General features: G+C 36.3%; 1 protein-coding gene across 3 annotated transcripts in view; it reads left to right on the plus strand.

Annotated features, from left to right (window-relative positions):
- The first annotated feature begins 575 nt into the window (after positions 1-575).
- The window catches only part of LOC120632614 (dmX-like protein 2), a 67,184-nt gene continuing 48,963 nt past the window's right edge, over positions 576-18,796 (plus strand). For all 3 annotated transcript variants that reach the window (XM_039902545.1, XM_039902547.1, XM_039902546.1), the window contains exons 1-6: positions 576-824; positions 1,909-2,109; positions 8,498-8,651; positions 16,352-16,425; positions 16,969-17,098; positions 18,332-18,452. In XM_039902545.1, coding sequence (XP_039758479.1) covers positions 738-824; positions 1,909-2,109; positions 8,498-8,651; positions 16,352-16,425; positions 16,969-17,098; positions 18,332-18,452 — 767 coding nt within the window. In that variant the 5' untranslated portion in view covers positions 576-737. The remainder of the gene's footprint in view (positions 825-1,908; positions 2,110-8,497; positions 8,652-16,351; positions 16,426-16,968; positions 17,099-18,331; positions 18,453-18,796) is intronic.

The raw sequence follows: 18,796 nt of genomic DNA on the forward strand, positions 1-18,796 counted from the left end.
CGAATCGAAAATCGAGGTTTATGAATATTTTAATAATACCCTTGTTTGCGATAGCTAAAGATTTTGTAAACAAATTTCATTCAGATTTATAAAATGTGCAAAAAGAATAGAAGAATAAGATACATTTGGTTAAGATTTTCTTTCCGGCGTCAGCTACAACGTCGAACCGCAAACGGTACATTAGTGCAACTACAAGATAGGCTTACCTACTCATTTTTGTGCCTGTCCAGCTGATTGTTATATCGGAAAAAATATAGTAATTGTTATAACATACTCGAATGTACAGCGTCAACGTGTCTTTTAGTTTGAGGGCACGACGTCTTGAAATATAAAAGATGGATTTCCTTGAAATCAACGATTAGTTGATTTTCTGGGCGCAGTAAAATTATCAACTGTAATTTGTAGCATCTTGGCTGTATCCGAATGCTTGTGGTTTAAAGCTTGTAATTCTTTCCATTCTTTATGGGTCATGATCAGACGGTGTATAGTACGTTTTATATTTTTTTTTATTCTTATCTCTTTCACGCATTACATACGTCATTCTCTCACGTTCGATGTGTGGTGTCATAGAGAAATATTCGTGATCGTACAACTAATAGAACACAGAAGAAATAGAATAAGAAATGTTGGATTTTATTTGCTAAATTAACTATGTATTACTTTTATAGCAATATGCTAGTGTCCTACTGCAACTTGGTACAAATATAGCGAAGTAATTTTAGTTGTAATAGCTCATTATGAACTGTCATCAAGTACTTAGTGGTGCCTGCAATTCGGGGGATCAATGTTTTGCTGTGGGATCAGTGGAAGGAATACCTTTTACAGTAAGTAAATTGTTAAAATCTTTGAATTGATTAGAGTGCGATTAGGATTAATGCCTCGTGACCAATGTTCAAGGGTACCAGAAGTTGTAATTGATGGATTTTTTGTGTGTGAGCAGGAAAAATTAATTGAGCCTTAAATGATTAGACATACCTTATAGCGCTTTAACACTGTATTGAATCGTATCTGTGTATTGTTTTTGATTATCAGCTCTCAAATCTATATATCTTGATGAAAATTTATCATACTCTGAAAGAACTACCTGGTACCTCTGTTTGTATATGTGATTTTCTTACATTTAGATGTAATGGATTATAATGTAACCAGCATTCTTTTTAGTGCACACAGTTCAATAAAACTGGGAGTTAGGTAGAATATTATTATTTGCGTGTTGTTCTGTAATTCATACCAATCTTGTGGTGATATCCGATATATAGTGACAGCCACACAGTGTACTGTAATTTTTACTAATACATAGGTTTTGTCCATAAATACAACATGTACCAATCTTCTGTAATAATAATAAAATATTTTTACCAAGACTACAAATTTACACATTAATTATGAGGAATAATAACAATGATGGATCACTATATGAAAAGAGTTTCCTTGAATACTAATTTACATGGCTCCGTTATTTAAATTTCTGTTATTGTTAAAGGTATTGTTTACCTTGAATATGCCATATATATCTTCTATTGAATGTTAAAATTAGTTGTACTGCTTCAACATTTACTAATTATGTGTAATAATGAGAACTGACACTAAAAATCATGTAGAACTGACTCCTTAGTCTGTGTGAAATCCATTTACTTTTTAATTTTTTCACTAACAATGATCTATCATAATATGTTAGCGCCCATTTAGGGGATGAACTAATTGACTTGATGTACACACAGCATTCTATATTCAACCATCAGTATATTCCTCATTTAATTTGTGCAAAACTGTTTTGAGCTAAAAGTCACAGTCATTTTGTGTTACATTAGCTGCTTCTTAACAAAATTAACTTTAAGAACATTGTAAAACGCTTTTCTAATAAGTACTTATATTTGTTAAACCTTTAAAAAGATTTTAATTTTTTAGGCCTACGCAGCAGGATGCAATATAGTAATACTAGCATCAAATTTTGAGCGAGTCCAAATTATTCCTGGAGCTATCCATGGCTATGTCCGTATCAGCTCCCTGGATTGCAGCACTGACACTGGGAAGATAGCTGCAGCATACGGTGCTGAAGTGTGCATTTTTGAGCCAACACCATTGATCCATAGTGCTGCTACAACACATGTGAGTTTATCCATCTATCTATATATTTGTCATCATCATAATCATAATACTTTTGAAGTGTCCAGGAAAAATAAGACCTTTGCCACAATTTAGGTAGTAGCTATTTAGGTTAATTCACTAGTGAGAAAACCAATCAGAATGTGTTATTGTATATAATTAATTACTGTAGTGGTTTCCTGTGACTTTATTCTTTAATTTCCCACTATCCTATACAATATATGCCTAAGAAACGTGTCGCGTCGCTCGCGCGCTTTATGATTTCGGCTCCGCAATTAGTAGTAAAAAAATTCGTAGCTCCGATTTTTTTTTTCATTTGATAGCCTAATTTCGCATTGTCACTGGCAATGCATTTGGCATTGTCCACCACAAGCCTCAAGAGCACACTAAACTGTTTTTCCGGGTTTTTATGAGCAACATGTAGAATTGCTAAAATCGCAAATCAGTTATGGGAAACCTGCGGAGGGTAATACCTCTTTTTTATGAGGCCTGTTGACCAGCAGTGGGCATTAATAGGCTGGGCAACAAACAATTAAGATAAGGTTAATATCAAATATATTGTATAAATGTAAATATAAATGTATTAAAATAACCATAAAATAAAATATAAAGTTGAAGATGAAACAAGAAGATGTTGCTTTAAACAATAAACACCCTTATTTTGAAATCTCCACATTTAACATTAAGTCAAAGTTTCAAAGTCAATAAAGTACTAATCCATACTATTAAAAAATCATATGATGTAAAGTAACATAGACACATATAATGTACACAGAATACATTGTACTTATTTATTTTTATATTTTTTTCGTTTACAAACTATCAGTCGACTAGAGCACCTGATCTCACTAATAATAATAGAGGTCAGTGAGCTGCTCTAGTTACCGGAATACGGGTTTCCGGTTTACAGGTTTCAAGTAATTGTAGTATATGCTGTTTGCGCCGAAAAATACGAACATCGTTTCGTTTACCTACCTTTAAAATGTTGACATTCCTGAGTCATTAGATTAGTAAATTCCCGTGTGTAACGCTCATGCGTTACTTTTACGTTTAGTCAAATGTATATTTTCTAATTGCCTCGTTTGTCTAGAGGGTAGCATGTAATGAATGGTAAGACGAATAAATAAGACGCTCCGGGGTCGGGCTTAAAATTGTTATGCATTGCGGCCTTGCGGAATGGCATACCTCAGTTATGCAAGTCTACGCATATTGCCGCTGTCTGTCGCGCTGGTACGAGCTCGAACACAAGCGGTCAATCAACCTAGTCAATGCTCACACAGGGAAACCATTATTTAGACAATTGATAACGGAACTCCCATTTTCTGATACCTCATTCAAATATTTATCATTTAAAGCGAACTTTTTATGAACGAAACCGCTATAAATTATTAACATTAATCGGTTATCCTACCCTGATAAGCTTGACGCCCGTAGTGATTGAGGTAATAGTTTGTTAGCCTATTATGTTTAATTAATACAGCGATATCGTATTCCTGAATTTTGGAACTTTGTTGCTTTGAAATTATCGAAATTTTTCATAATAAGATCTTCACTAAACTCGATTGCCATAAAAACCCTATTGGCATTTCAAAAACACGAGCTCTGTTAATCTTAAGACATTCCTATTCCTATACTAAAACTTTGGAAGCCGCACTACGTATTGCAAAAGACTCTTAAATAGTATAAATACCCTCTCTGGACACGAATTAGTGTTAAAGTCACTACAAACAGACTGACTGTTTGACGTTTCAAAAGTGTTTATAAACTGGGTCTACTTGAAATAAACGAATTTTGAATTTTAAAGCTTGGCTTTTTGGACACTAATTTCCTGGTGTGTTATATAATATAATAATTGTATCCTAATAAGTTAAGAAATTAAACATTTATTTATCAATTTATCATTTATTGGCGTTTTAAAAATATCCGAAATGCATTCAATTAGAATGGATTTTTTTTGTGTCTGCTAATTATCCTCGGTCTGACATTGTAGTCGGAGACCTTTCAAAGTTAAGATGAAGTTCTATTGTTACGAGACTACGGCATAGCAAATCCATGGTAATTAACAGTCTATGCATGTATGTTTAAAGATGAGTCTTTTAGACAAACCTGCTTTGGGACTTGTGGTGTCTATGTATTGTCGTAAGCGCACGTACAACTCGTGGCTTAACTTCGACGGGCTTTAGAGGGGCAGTTCTAAGCGCTGTGGACTGTGGTTTGATATTTGGGAGGCCCCAGGTTCGATCCTTGGCTGGGGCAATTTGGAATTTATATTGTTCGAATTGTCCTTGGTCTGGTCTGGTCTGGTGGGAGCCTTCGGCCAGGCCTAGTTACCACCCTACCGATAAAGTCGTATTGCCAAGCGATTCAGCGTACGATGCCGCGAAGGAAACGGGTATGGGTTTAACATAACTGCCATATCCCTAATTGGTTAGCCCGCTAACATCTCAGACTAAATCATCAATTACCACCATTTACAACTTGAAGTGGAAAAAAAATAGAAGGGGTATATATGGGTGGGACTTAGACTTTAGTATCTGGGGGGCCCAGTTCGAATCCCAGCGCTCTAACTTTTCTAAGTATGTGCAATTAAAATATCACTTGCTTCAACATCGTGAGAAAACCCGTATACCTGAAAGTTGTGTGAGGTCCACCACACAACTTTCAGGTCAGGAACTGCCACTTCACATCCATTCTCGCAGGAGTCCATCGCTACCCAATACCAGCCACTTTTCTCTATGGCCTAAACCACAAATACGTTATTAATTGTAACGTTAATTTTAAATTATGATGTATACCTATTCATTATGGACCATGCGCCAGTAGCAATTAACTCACTTGCTCATTTAATTGCTTGAATTTATCCGATGCCTTGTTATGACGCATATTAGTGGCGATAAAACATCCTTACAACTATAATAAATGCGAAATCGTTTTGCTTGCTACCAATGCACGGCCCAACCGACTTAATTCGATTTCCTGTCTTACACTCGTCTGGTTGGATTTAACGTGTGGTGAGCGACGATAGCCTAATGGTTAGGACTTCGGCTTCTCTTTCGGGGGGCCGAGTTCAAATCCTAGTACGCACCTTTGAATTTTCTATGTTATGTGCCTTAAAAAAATTAAAATATAACTTGCTTTAACGGTGCAGGAAAACCAGCATGCCTGAGAGTTCTTTATAATATTCACAAAATTCGCAATGGGCCAGAGAGGTGTACGCATCGTGGAAGGAAACCCGTGCGCTATAGTAGGCCGGTAATGGGTTGATATGATAATGGTGATTAGCGTGTGGTGACGGCAAATCAGAATAAAATTGTCACCATCCCTCTTAACCTGTTCTTGCCCGCGGGTGTCGTACGAAGACACTAAAGGTTATTACGGATAAAACAACGGAAAACGGGCAGAAGCTTCCTCTTGGGAAACCCTCTCTTAAGAAGAGGCCTTTAGTCTAGCAGCGGACTATTATAAGCTAATAATTGATGAGTTAACGTTGGTTAGCGAAGGCGAACGATTGATTTTCTCTCACTCAGCTAGGCCACAGTTGCACGGCTAGGTTTGGCAGGAGACAATTATCTCCTCGGGGAAAGGATAAAAATGTATCATCTCCCACAGCTTTATCAACTCTCAAAGCACTGGAGCACAAGTGGAAATAATATCCAAATAAAATATGTGTAATAATAAATAAGGAGATCCGTAGAAGAACCAGAGTTACCGACATAGCTCAGCGAGTTGCTAAGCTGAAGTGGAAATGGGCGGGGCACATAGCTCGGAGATCCGATGGACGTTGGGGGTTCCAAGGTGTTGGAATGGCGACCGTTAAACGCAGTGTTGGTCGGCCCCCAACAAGGTGGACAGACGACATCTAACGAGTCGCTGGGTGCCGCTGGAAGCAAGCGGCCCAGGACTGTGGATTTTGGAACTCTCTACAAAAGACCTATGTCCAGCAGTGGACTTCAATCGGTTGAAGTGATGCTGATGATGATGATGATGATGAATAAACGGGACTAAATTTCCCCTATTCCATGTTCCCGTGCTTAAGTAGCTGGACATGTTACTTATATCACCTGTCCATGTTACTTATATCACCTGTCAGGGGATATAATTTTTTTCTCCTGCCTGTGCTAGCCCTGCTGAGAGTGCTAGCTATTTAAACCATTGCATCTGCGCACTCATCATACCTATGTATGTTAACAATTATAGAGATGTAGGTAGCAAGTGGATACATCTGAAACAATTTGCTGTATTCAATTCGTTCAACGCACTCGTCAGTCACATGACTTACAATTGTATATTAAATTGCTCTTCATAAGAATGCATTGTAATCGCGTTCACTCTGTAGTTTCATCACGATTGCATTATGTATAGCTGCCGGGTTAACATGAAAGATGGATTTTGCTATACGGCTATAGTTTACGTAATGCGATCGAAATGTACATGTAAGTCAATACAAATAGACGATATTCTAGAATTGATACATTTGTTTTGACCGTAACATTCATAACTCGAAGTATTAGAAGTTTAGTGCTGAGCCTATTTTATCAATCCATCTAATCGTAAGATTCTCTTAGACTTCGTGACGATAAAATTTCCAGTCCTGTCTTGGTCAGGGCAAATAGGGACGTGTAAAGGAATGTTGATGTGATTGTAACATAAAGGAGGAGAGGCAAATCCTATATGAGTTATATAAAAATCTAGCTTATTTCTTAGTTTGTTGCCGCACTGTGAATACGTTTTTTTAATATTATTTGCCCCGTCTCCAGGATGTTATCTTGATGACCCTCAGTGCTATGACTAAATAAAAGTTGTCAGAAATGTTCTTCGTTACCTTTAGCATATGAATCAACTAATAATGAAATTTGGATTCTTCCTTTAACGATTACTATTCTTTGTAAGTGATAGGAGGAGCAGAAATTGATTAGACAGTCCTTTTTAGATATTGTTTATTATGTCATTTGTTTTTTTTTAAATTACACCAAATCTTGTTTTATATAAGAATACACAACTTATAATATTCAGTAGAATTACACCTAAATCGAATGCCACATGCCTTTAGAAAAACATAAACAAACGTAGACGAAGTCGCGGGTAACAGCTAGTAATAATAATAAGACAACGACATAAGTACACATTTTAATAAACAAAAGCCAATTAAGATTAAAGCTATTTTAATAGACGTAAGTTAAACGAGGAGATCGCTATGAAAAACGTTGTATTAGCGGAAAAGATTTTAAATCATTCACGCAATTTTGGGAACGAAATAAAAGCGAGATTTCGGTCAGGTTAACGTACATAGTTCAATACAAACTAAACTGCCTATGTATTTCTAAAAGAGATTAAAACGTCGAGATAATCGCTAACACCTCATTAATTAATTTTATGTATACACACAGAGATAACTGTAAAAATAGAGTCGCTAGTTCTGAGCGAAGGCTATTGCCAGTAGTGATTTTTTCCAGACTATGTATCCCGTACGAATAAAATTCAGTTTATCGACTGCTACGTCTTTGAAATTTAAAAGCTTATTAACGAACAAGCGAAGTCTTAAAACAGCTAATCATATTGTTGACCTACTTTTAATTAGCTATTAACAAACGCAAACTTTTAGGTTTCAGTCTTTTTCTACGTATTTTCTCTAATTAGTCCGGTACTTAAAAACCACGCATTCATATACCTTCATCATATCGACCCATTACCGGTCCACTACAGTGCACGGGTCTCCCCCCTCAATGAGAAGGGGTTAAGGCCGTAGTCCACCGCGCTGGGTCAGTGCGGATTGGTGGACTCCACATACTTTTGAGAACATTAAGTAGAACTCTCAGGCATGCAGGTTTCCTCACGATGTTTTCCTTTACCGACGAAGCAAGTGATATATTTTTTAATGAATTAAAACACACATAACTTAGAAAAGTCAGAGGTGCGTGCTGGGATTCGAGCTCGGGACCTGCGAAATTGAAGTCGAGCTTCTAGCCACTGCTCTATCACCGCTACCTGCCTTCAGATAAATATTTTTTCCCGGAACCGGCTGGATTTAATTGACTCGTCCAAGTTGGCCATTTACATTTGCACCAGTCGTTAAGCCTAGAGTCAAATATAAATTACGAAATAAGTGGCATGAAAATTAGTTTCATGACATTTAATTTCATCACATTCATTGTGTGAATGTAAAGGTTTCGGAAATAATTTGTCATGATTTGGTCATACAACCAATTTGCGGCCCCAATTTCGTGATGTAAATCCGACCAAGATAATGGTTACTTTTAACAATAAATTTTTTTTTTTCGTCTATTGGGGTAAATACAATGTTCATTTTTTGTATTGATTTATGAATGAACACTTTAGCTGGGTTGTCGTAAGAAGGGCAAAAAGTTTTTTTTAAGTAAAAAATGTTTAACAGGGCTTGGAGTACCGGTGGGTTCAAACTGGCAAGTTGGTAGCAGACGGGCCGATCACAGCTCTATCGTGGAATCTTGAAGGCACCCGACTTCTCACCGGAGGCAAGATCTTACAGCTATGGCATCAGGCATCTCTTTATAATGACGACAGTCAACGTGAGTCAAATTAAACCAGTATTTCTAACATATCTTAATATTAAACAACATATTAGTCTATATAAACAAAAAGTGGATATAAATAGTCGACTTACAAGAAATGGTCATAAATTAGTGACATTTTGCATATCGTCTGCGAAAGGTACAGAAGTCATTTGTGGGTAATTTTGGACCTATCGATGCATAACTTTAACGAATGTGTTAAAACACATTTATTACAGCGAGGTTACTATACAATTGATGAATACCCCTCACAGGATAGAAAAATAATTTCAAAATATAAATTAATATCATTCAACATATTGGAAAAGAGCAACTGCTGAGTTTCTTGCCGGCTTCTTCTCGGTAGAATCTGCCTTCCGAACCGGTGGTAGAGTCGCTACACAGACAGACTGGACGTTTCAAAAGTGCTTATATTAGGCCTACTTGAAATAAATGAATTTTGAATTTTTTTTAAATTTTGAATTAAAATGATTTATCTGTACTCGTACTATAAGATTTGCACGCTTTAGTCGCAGAGTATGTCGCCTTGTGGCTTTAGTGGTCAGAATGTTAAAACTATATATATATTTCCTCTTCCCGCGGGCGTAGTATGAAGTGACTAAGTAGGTAGTGGACTGTTGTAAGCTTTTGATGATGTTCATCTATTTAGGGTTCGAATCTCAGTACCAGCTCAATGTTAGTAATTTGGCGGCGTTCATCCTCATGGGTGGCACATTAAGCCGTCTGTTTTGGTCATTATCACTAATCGTCAAAGCCCGCCAGCCCGCAATGGAACACTGTGCCGCAGTCATCATCATCATCATCAACCCATTAACAGCCGGATACATGGCATGAGGATCCTATCGGAATAGGAAGGGTTTAGACCGTTATCATCACTCGCCCTTGAGAATATTAATGAGAACTCTGAAGCGTGCAGGTTTCATCGCGGTGGTTTCCTTCACCGGTAAAGCTAGTGATGTTTATTTTATTTTTTATATTAAAAACGCACTTAACTCCGAAACATTTGAGGTTCGTGCCGAGGATCGTACTCAGTCCCCCCCGAAAGGGAAGCCGATGTCTTAGCCCACTAGGCTTCCACCGCAACAGTAGTGCCGCAGTAATGGGACGCTTTTAAGCTAATAATGATGATGATGAAACATCAAATCATAATAAAGCAATTAAATTATAGAGCAACGTAAATTGGGTAGTTTTAACTCTGACTTTATAGGGTTTCCATACTCGAAAACGATGTGCAAATCTAATAGTAGGTACCAGTTACGAGTAAAGGGTAAGAGTAAGGAATCTTATTAATATAAGCAGTTTCTTAGATATCCTTCTCCACCCGTGAGCAGTTTTAACCGAGAAAAAAAATTGGTTGCCTGTAAAGTCGGTATACGGGCGAAAGTTTTACGTGACAACGACTTTGAGTGGTAAAATAATTTTAATGTGAATATTCATTCGTATAGTAGGAAGAAGGATGAAATAATAGTAACAATTTAAAACATTTATTTATACAAAGAATTATATTTAAAACATTAATTTATACAAAGAATCTCGCACTGAATTTCATATTAACAAAATTTTTGTTTTTACCTTTACACATACATACGTATTTATATACAAATATACATACAATAACTTGCAATACATTTGCGTACAATGAAACAGCGTTTACTACAAAGGGACGCGTGCCTTTCACTTTTTATGTCTGTCTCTCTCGCTCTTAGGCGGGCTAACCATGCCCGAGTGGAAGGGACGCGTGCCTCTCACTCGCTCTCATTGTGAGCGCATAACGTGAGCGGAGCGTAACGCAGTTTCTTGAAGTGTCACCCGGCAAACCAATTTATAAGACGTTGTCACGTCAAAATCCGGCATTATGTCTTACCTACGGTTTAGTTGGCGGTAACGTAATGTGTGCGACCTGAGTTATACCGATAACTCATAAATAAAAATCCATTGATATGTCCATTGTGATCTAGATCATAATCCTTCAACTCTTCTTCAATGCCTTGGGCTAACATAACGTACCTACAGCAATACAGTTTTTACAATTATCAACTTAATTCATTTACTTCTTCATAATCCCACTACCTTGGACAGTTTAAAGCAATCCACAGATCACAATACTCTATTAGTATTGATTGGAAAATACATTATAACTTTTAGATCACTGAAAAAAAATCGGCGCGATTTTTGCAAAACTGCAAAACTGCAATACTACTATCTGCGGATTACATTCGCGCTCATATTTTGTGCATTATGAAGTTGTATGCTATATAAAAACTGAAAATTCGCGAGGGAAATTTATTTCCAGTGCGTGTTTGGCGAAATTCTTTACGCGAAATGAAAATCGTGTGGACGATTTTCTTACCGCGCGTTAGTTCTTACATTCACTGCATATTATATCTCTAATGCTTTGTACGATGTGAAACTTGATAAAATGATTAGCTAAGTTGTCGGTTGCGGCTCCAGCCATAAGAGACGAGGCGAAAAGCCATTTCATGAATAAACTCCGCACTGGCACGTTTCCAGCAAGTTTTCTGGTAACAGTTTTATTGATTCTCCCATTCCGGGTCAAATTAAATTGGCGAGAGATCGAGGTGCAAATATTTCTTAACATTTTTCACACCAATAGGAATTAAGATGTTATACCATTTGTTTCGTATAGATCTTTTCCTTTACATATTATACTAATCAAAAAGTTCCTAGTATGAAGTGCCTATCTGACATCATTGCGTTGTTTAAAATATTTGTTTTGACAACTACACTCGTGGTTTGAATAGTCAGTATTCGATGGCCAACTGTATGAATTTTGGAATTAATCACTTCTTAAGAACTCAGAACTTCGATGAGGGATTGGTAGGAATTCGGAAACACGTTAAGCTCTGTATTTTTCATTAGATTGTCCGCAAAGTACATATATGTGATATATATATTTTTCCATCAAAATCCAAAACAACAACACGTAAATTGAATTGGGGTGGTCCTATAAACATTTTATGGCAAGCACTAAAATAGGTGCTAAATTAAATGTGTTGTATATATTGAAGAGCACTTGCACAGAAACCCTTATTTCTATTATTTTTGTAATGCTGTCTGTTTATTTTTGACTAACTTTTTCTAACGTTGCTCAGGAAATGACTGATATCAAATAATCAAATGCGCAGGATCCTTAACCCGTACCCGTACCCGTAGGATCCTTTCTAAGAGAAATGCAATAAAAAATGCATTGTAGTAAAAATTTAAGTACAAAACTTTATTTACTATATTTTGTGGTTTCAAAACAACGAGACTGCGAATAAACATTTATTTCTACTATACTACTATAGCCCTTGGTTTTAATAGCTTTAATTTCAAAAAGCTAACCTAATAAAGATTTACAGCGTAAGAATAAATTAATCGGACTGTTAGTTCCTTTAGTTAACGCTTTGAAGTAAACTCTTCTGCTTAAATAATACTAAGTATAGTAATACACGATACTGAATGATGCTTTGTTTGCAAATACAAGTACAAACTGGGAAAACACGTAGGTACACTACAGTGGAAAATGCACCGTCTTTTCTCAATGCGCATGCTGCATTGATTTTTAAAGCTCTGCATAGTACTGCAGATGGCAGGCTCATAATATAGTTATGAGTCAGCGATGAATCTCTAAATTATGACTATGTTCATAATGGATCTAAATCGATTGTGTATACGTAAAACTCTCAACTAAACTAAGTTAAGCAAAGCTGGGTTATTATTATCACTGATCCCGTTATTAACATTGATAAATAGCGATTAAGGACACTTTTTACAAACCGTGCATACAACACTATATAGTATTTTGCCAGAATATTAATGTTCCAGATTTAAGATATCAATCCGCCATCTTTTGATGTAAAAGATTCAGTCAGATTAGTCAATCAATCAATGACAAAAAGAACTAATTAAAAAAACTGATAGATATCATTAAAATATTATAAATATAATATTTCCTCTTTTAACAGCAATGCACGCTTTTCTCTTAAATAATTAATTGGCCGCGACAGGCTTATCTAGTGTGGGTCTAATCTTAAAAGTTTTATAAATAAAAAATTTCTTTTTTATAAGCACTTTTTGTAATTGATCGACAATTGACACACAATTATTGTAATAGAAGATTTGGGGCCCTGGTGTTAAGGGCCATTTTGGTCTCAATTAGGTGCACTCATTTTAATGGTAACATTACCGGAAGTTTGTTTATACTTAGTGTTGCCCAAATGCAAGAACAAGACGAGACTTAGCCAGTCTTGGTCTTGGTCTTGCGCCAATACACCTGGTCTTGGTCTTGGTCTTGGTCTTGCGCTCCCAGTCTTGGTCTTGGTCTTGGTCTTGCAGCAAGAGTCTTGCAAGTCTTGCAATTACCTATTAGTCTATTACTATTTATTAAAGTTTACTTTAAATCTTAGAAAAACGTATTAGAATTGGAACATTGTGAGCTTGAATTAACATAGCCATAGTAAAGATCAAGCAGATTAATAAATAACTGAAGATTTGATAAGAAATTCGAAAAATCAACTGACCTATATGTCGTTTTCCATGGAAGTAACTGTTTCTTAATAAACATTTATGATTTATAAGCTTACATTTGCTAAAACATGTAAAAAAATAAATTAATTACAATAACTTGACTGTATTTTAAAGAACAATACTTATCTGTCTAGAAAGAGATTGAACCCTCAACTTATAAGAAATTTAATAAAAGAGTTTTACGATTTATCATTTATTTGAATAAAAAATAAAATACAACACAAATCAACAGCTTTATCATTAGGTTATGATACTTTATATCAATTCTTTTGACCAAGAATTAATACAAAGTAACCATCTGGCTGACTCATCACTTAACCTATTTCTATGTTTTCTAATTACTAATGATGCTTTAGAAAATAACCTCTCAGCAGGTACTGAAGTTGCAGGTATTGAGAGAAAATCACGGGCCATTTTCGATAAAATCGGATACTCTGTCTCATGCGTCCTCCACCAATCTAAAATCACCAATCTGAAACTTATTTATTCTTTGGAACACCTGTAGGTACTCTTAAAATTCGAAATTATTTTGCATGAATAGTGTCAAATGTTATGATTTCGGCGCGGCGGCAACGATTGTTTTAGATTTCAAAAGAAGCCGCCGGCGCGTGTATCATAACCATGTACTTCCGAAAAGCGGCAAATTTCTTTGAGAAGTAAGTACAAAACCTTTGATGCCGCATTATCAAAGTGCCGATGGTTAAAACATAACTATGCATGCACTCAGTTTGAATTTAATAGATATTTTTTTATTCGCTATGTTTATGGTATTAGTCGTAATGCGCATAGGTCCAGTTTTTCATATTCTTTGATATAGTTTTTTGCGTCTCATAGAATTCCTAAGCGTACCTACCTACCTATACACCGAACTGTTACACCTAACTACTCCGTGAAATAGCGCTAAGTCCTAGCTGCAAGACGCAAGAGTCTTGCAGGCTATGTCTTGTTCTTGCTCAAGTCTTGCACGGTCAGTCTTGGTCTTGGTCTTGCTAAAAATACGCGGTCTTGTTCTTGGTCTTGGTCTTGCAAAAACGCAAGAACAAGACCAAGACTGCAAGACCAAGACTGAATTTGGGCAACACTAATTTATACGGTATTGATTCCAACTCTGCTGTATCATAATCAGTACTTACAATGCACGATGCTCTTGGCTCGCCTGAAATTGTATAGATTTCAAAGAGGCTCGCGCTTGTTACCTACTATTTACAGTTATGTCATTGATTTCCTTAAAATCTATAGCATTGCAGCCTCTCGTAACTTATTTCTGTCCGGGCAGCTAAGATTGCGCATATTGTCGTAAACAATGTTGAACAGTTTATAAGACGCGCGTCGTGCGTCGTTCCTAATCAATCGTAAATGATAGCACTATTTTTGTGTGAATTTAATCTCGCAAGATTATTGCTAAACCAAGGTTTAGGTTTAGGTATACATTATTATTATTTTTCATTATTAACATAGTTTTTAAAATAAAATAAATAAACATAAATATACTACGATAACACACACATCGCCATCTAGTCCAAAAGTAAGCGTAGCTTGTGTTATGGGTACTTAGATAACTGATGAATACTTTTTAAGAATGATATGTCATAAATACTTGTAATATTGAGATGAACAACCAGACACTGAAAAACATTTGTGTTATAACACAAACATGTTCCAGAAGTGGGAATCCACGGCTATGGACTCAGAAAGCAGGGTCGCTGCACAATGCGCCAGTTTGCCGTCATTAAAAAGTAAAATAGACGATTTAAAAGTTATATAAATATCTACTCATTAAATTGAGAACCTCTTTTAAGTAATTAATTTACCTATACACGCACAGCTCAATCTATACTAATATTTTGAAGCTGATGTTTGTTTGTATCGCTTATCCCAGGAAATATTAGACCGGTATGCAAATTTTGTTTTCAGGTAAACTTCCTAGTTTATGAAGAGAGATTCCCTTTTAGATATGTACCTAGTCTTCTTAACATTATAGATTGTAGTAAGCGAATAGATAGACAGATTTTGTGATAGGTATAGATAAGATAGCGATTGTAGGTATACATATTTAAATCGGCTATATTACAATTTCCACTCACTGTGTAATTACTTTCGTCTGTGTGATACTACTTATTTCGATATGATTAGGTGTTATCAATAAATCAATTACCTCTCGCTAATCTAGTCAAAAAGAATATAATGTATCTTGTTTAAAACTGTTGCGAACATTATCTACGTTTGTCATATTTTTTTGGTTCACATTCTACCAAAAAATTTTAGCAAATAAATTACTAAATCATAAAAAAACAATTATCAAAAATATATAACGCTGCGTAGTCGTTTCATGTGGTAAATGCTCCGCCAAATCCCCTATAGAAGAGGTCATAATACGGTGTAATACCTGAGCATTTAAGCATCAAGCAAGCAAATTAATTTAAAAGTAGGTACTTCTCACTAACTTAAAAATATTCTCATCAACACCTTCATATCAATCCATTACCGGCCCACTACAGAGCACGGGTCTCCTCATACAATAAGAACGGGTTAAGACCGTAGAACACCACGGTGGCTCAGTGCGGATTGTTGGACTCCAGACTTTTTACAACATTATGGAGGATAACATAACTCTCAGGCATGCAGGTTTTCTTTTTATGTTTTCCTGCACCGTTGAAGCAAGTGATATTTTAATTGCTGAAATAACGTGCAATTAAATAAGAAAAAAATGGTTTGGAACTTCAAAACATTTCACTCTTTTGAATTCGTAATGTAAAATATTCTTAATTCTTTTATTGTTATCAATTATGAGTTTTTAATTAATGAACACGTCTAAATCTTTCTATATAAGGCCGGACACAGGTACACCATAAGGGTTAGTTTTCCCATTTAGGTATCAGAGCCTTAGAAAGTCTTTTGGTACAAACTAAGATGTACCCGGGTGAGTGGCGTATGTCCTCGTGTACATCTTAGTCTACAGAGTACAAATCCAGTAAAAAAACATGATGTGAAAAATAATCAGGTGTAACCTTGAAAGTCTTATAAGGTGTGAAAAGTGAAAGTAATATTAATACTCTTTTATTACCAACCCTTTCCAAACCATAAGAGCATAAAAATAACATTGATTACTGTTTTATGACGGTATATTTACATGTTATAATAATCAAATATTAAATTTTGGTTTACAGCAAGTTCCGGTGTCACATTCCAAATCGGCGGCGACAAAGATGAAAAGACGAAACCGCCAGAAGACGACGAACCTGTGAGTGTTAATCGAGTTCAGATCGTTAGTTCTAAGATAAGATAAAACTTACATTTCTCGAGCTGATATCATTGTTTGAGTCTAAAGCGTAGTTACCTACATGTATGGTGTTATCTATAGTTTACCAAACCATCTCAATTTCACTAACAGTTTGTTTTGATTGCATATAACTGGAACTGTAAAACTGCTCCACACTTAAATATGAATTTTTAGTTTAAAATATATACACCAGAACCTCAGCTTATATCAATTATTATTATAACATGCAAAATGGCGGCGATAGCCTTTTGTTTAAAACTTCAACCGCCTTTCGCGGGGATTTAGTTCGATCCCCGGCGCACCAATTACTTTTTGGGAGTTGTGTGCGTTTTAAGCAATTAAATATCACTTGCTTTAACGGTCTAGGAAAATATCGTGAAGAAACCGGCAACCCTGAGAGATATTCCATTATATTCTTAAAAGCTTATCAGGAAGACCCAAGCCCTGTAGTGTGCCGGTAAATGGTTGACGGTGAAAATAATAAAATATAATAAATGTCGGCAGGGTTGGCTCTGTGTATGGCAATGTCACACGGCGACGCCGGCGCATCACCTCGCGTTTTCACCGGATGGCGTGCTGTTTGCAACCTCGGGCGTTAACGACAGGCTCGTCAAAATATGGCATCAGAATAAAGGTTGGTTTCAATCCATCAAACAAAAATCTGTCTGTGTCCACGGCTGAACTTAGGCCAAGAGTGCTCCACCACATACGATCTTCTGCCTTCCTTAACCAGCAACTTCCCGCCACCGTTTTAAAGATAAAACGGAAGCGAAGAGAGGTTCTTTGTATCTTTAGCTTACATGGTTTATTAATGTATATTCAAAAAAAAAGGTTGGGCCTAAAACGCTACCCTGGCCTAATATCTATGTGTTGAATAAGAAATACCAGATAGCTCTCGGCCTGTATTTGTTTACATTAAAAGTAACAACTTATGTTCTATGACTTTTCTAACTCAATAGTTTTTCAAATATTAAATAATTTATACTTTACATAGATGCTTTACTTGTTACTCTACTGTAAGGTAACATCGGCAACAGAGCGCGAACGATTCTATCCCCGTATTGAATTTGTCTTTGTTTATGTGGCATCTTTGTCTGTCTCATTAGCACCGCGTATTTCCTTACTGTTTGCAGGGGTTTGGCACCAGAAATTATGGACTATAGTAATTGTTTCGCTGATCACATATATTAAGATTCACAGTGTAATGAACTTTGTATGAAGTAGATTACTGATTTTTGATAACTCGTAGAACAAAAGTTGTTAGTTTTAATCATAGGAACTACAAGGCCGTGAGCTTTTTGGTATTTATCAATTCTAACAATGAAGGTTCGTAGGTATAAAAACATACTCCGAAAGACTCCAAATAAAGGATAATGTTGTACCCCATATACTAGTAAATTCCAGTACTGAGGAGGTAACGATTTTTTGTTAGATCTAGGGAGTCTTTGAGTCTTTCATTACGATCTTACTGTTTTACGATTAGGGGGCTATACTAAGAGCTGAGACAGAATCTTCGGTCGATTAACCTTGACTGTAATACTATTGAGAATAAGAGATAACAGATTTACCTCGTCTGAAACCTAATAAATAGTTAATATAAAGTTGTTCTCAAGGTAGTTGTCATCGTAACATCAAATCATAAATGTAACAGTTGTTCACGAAAAAAAACATGCAGGGCAGTCTATGGGGACTGTCGATAGAAGTGGAAACTAATTCCATGTACATATACCTATAAACAGTAGGTAAACAATACACATGGCAAGCTGCGGTGACGATGACACGAGTTCCATGAGTTTTTTTCACCAGAAAAGTGCTCAAACCGCCTTAAGAAGTTTTAACGTAACTATACGGATTTATTTCATTGCAGTGTTGGTGCAGGCACACGGCGAGCACTCGCCGCCTGAGCTTAACTATACGTTCATCTATGTGGCGCACCCTCGAGCCGTCACGCACTTGTCATGGCGGAAGACGAGTAAATACATGCCAAAGTAAGCTATTACCAGATTTACTTACGATAAGCTCGGAGTGATAAGGTTTAGTTGTATAAAGAAGACTTACAGTAGTTTGACGCCTTTGATCTCGTGACAAATGCCGTCAACTGCTCGCGATGTTGTAATGGGACGAGGAAAGGAGCGCGTAGTATGGGTCGTTCCATCGCAACCAAGCATCACCCAATATTTGCTGCACCAGTACTGTATCTATACGGTTTCGACGGATCTCTGTAAGACCATCCTTACTCGACGTTTTTAATTAGATCGCGGTCAGTAATGATATAAGCTTGATTGAGTTACATGTAATCCATTTCGGTATTGTGCTTTCGATTATCGGTTTG

This window comes from Pararge aegeria, chromosome 20 (assembly GCF_905163445.1).
Source record: "Pararge aegeria chromosome 20, ilParAegt1.1, whole genome shotgun sequence".
Lineage (NCBI taxonomy): Eukaryota > Metazoa > Arthropoda > Insecta > Lepidoptera > Nymphalidae > Pararge > Pararge aegeria.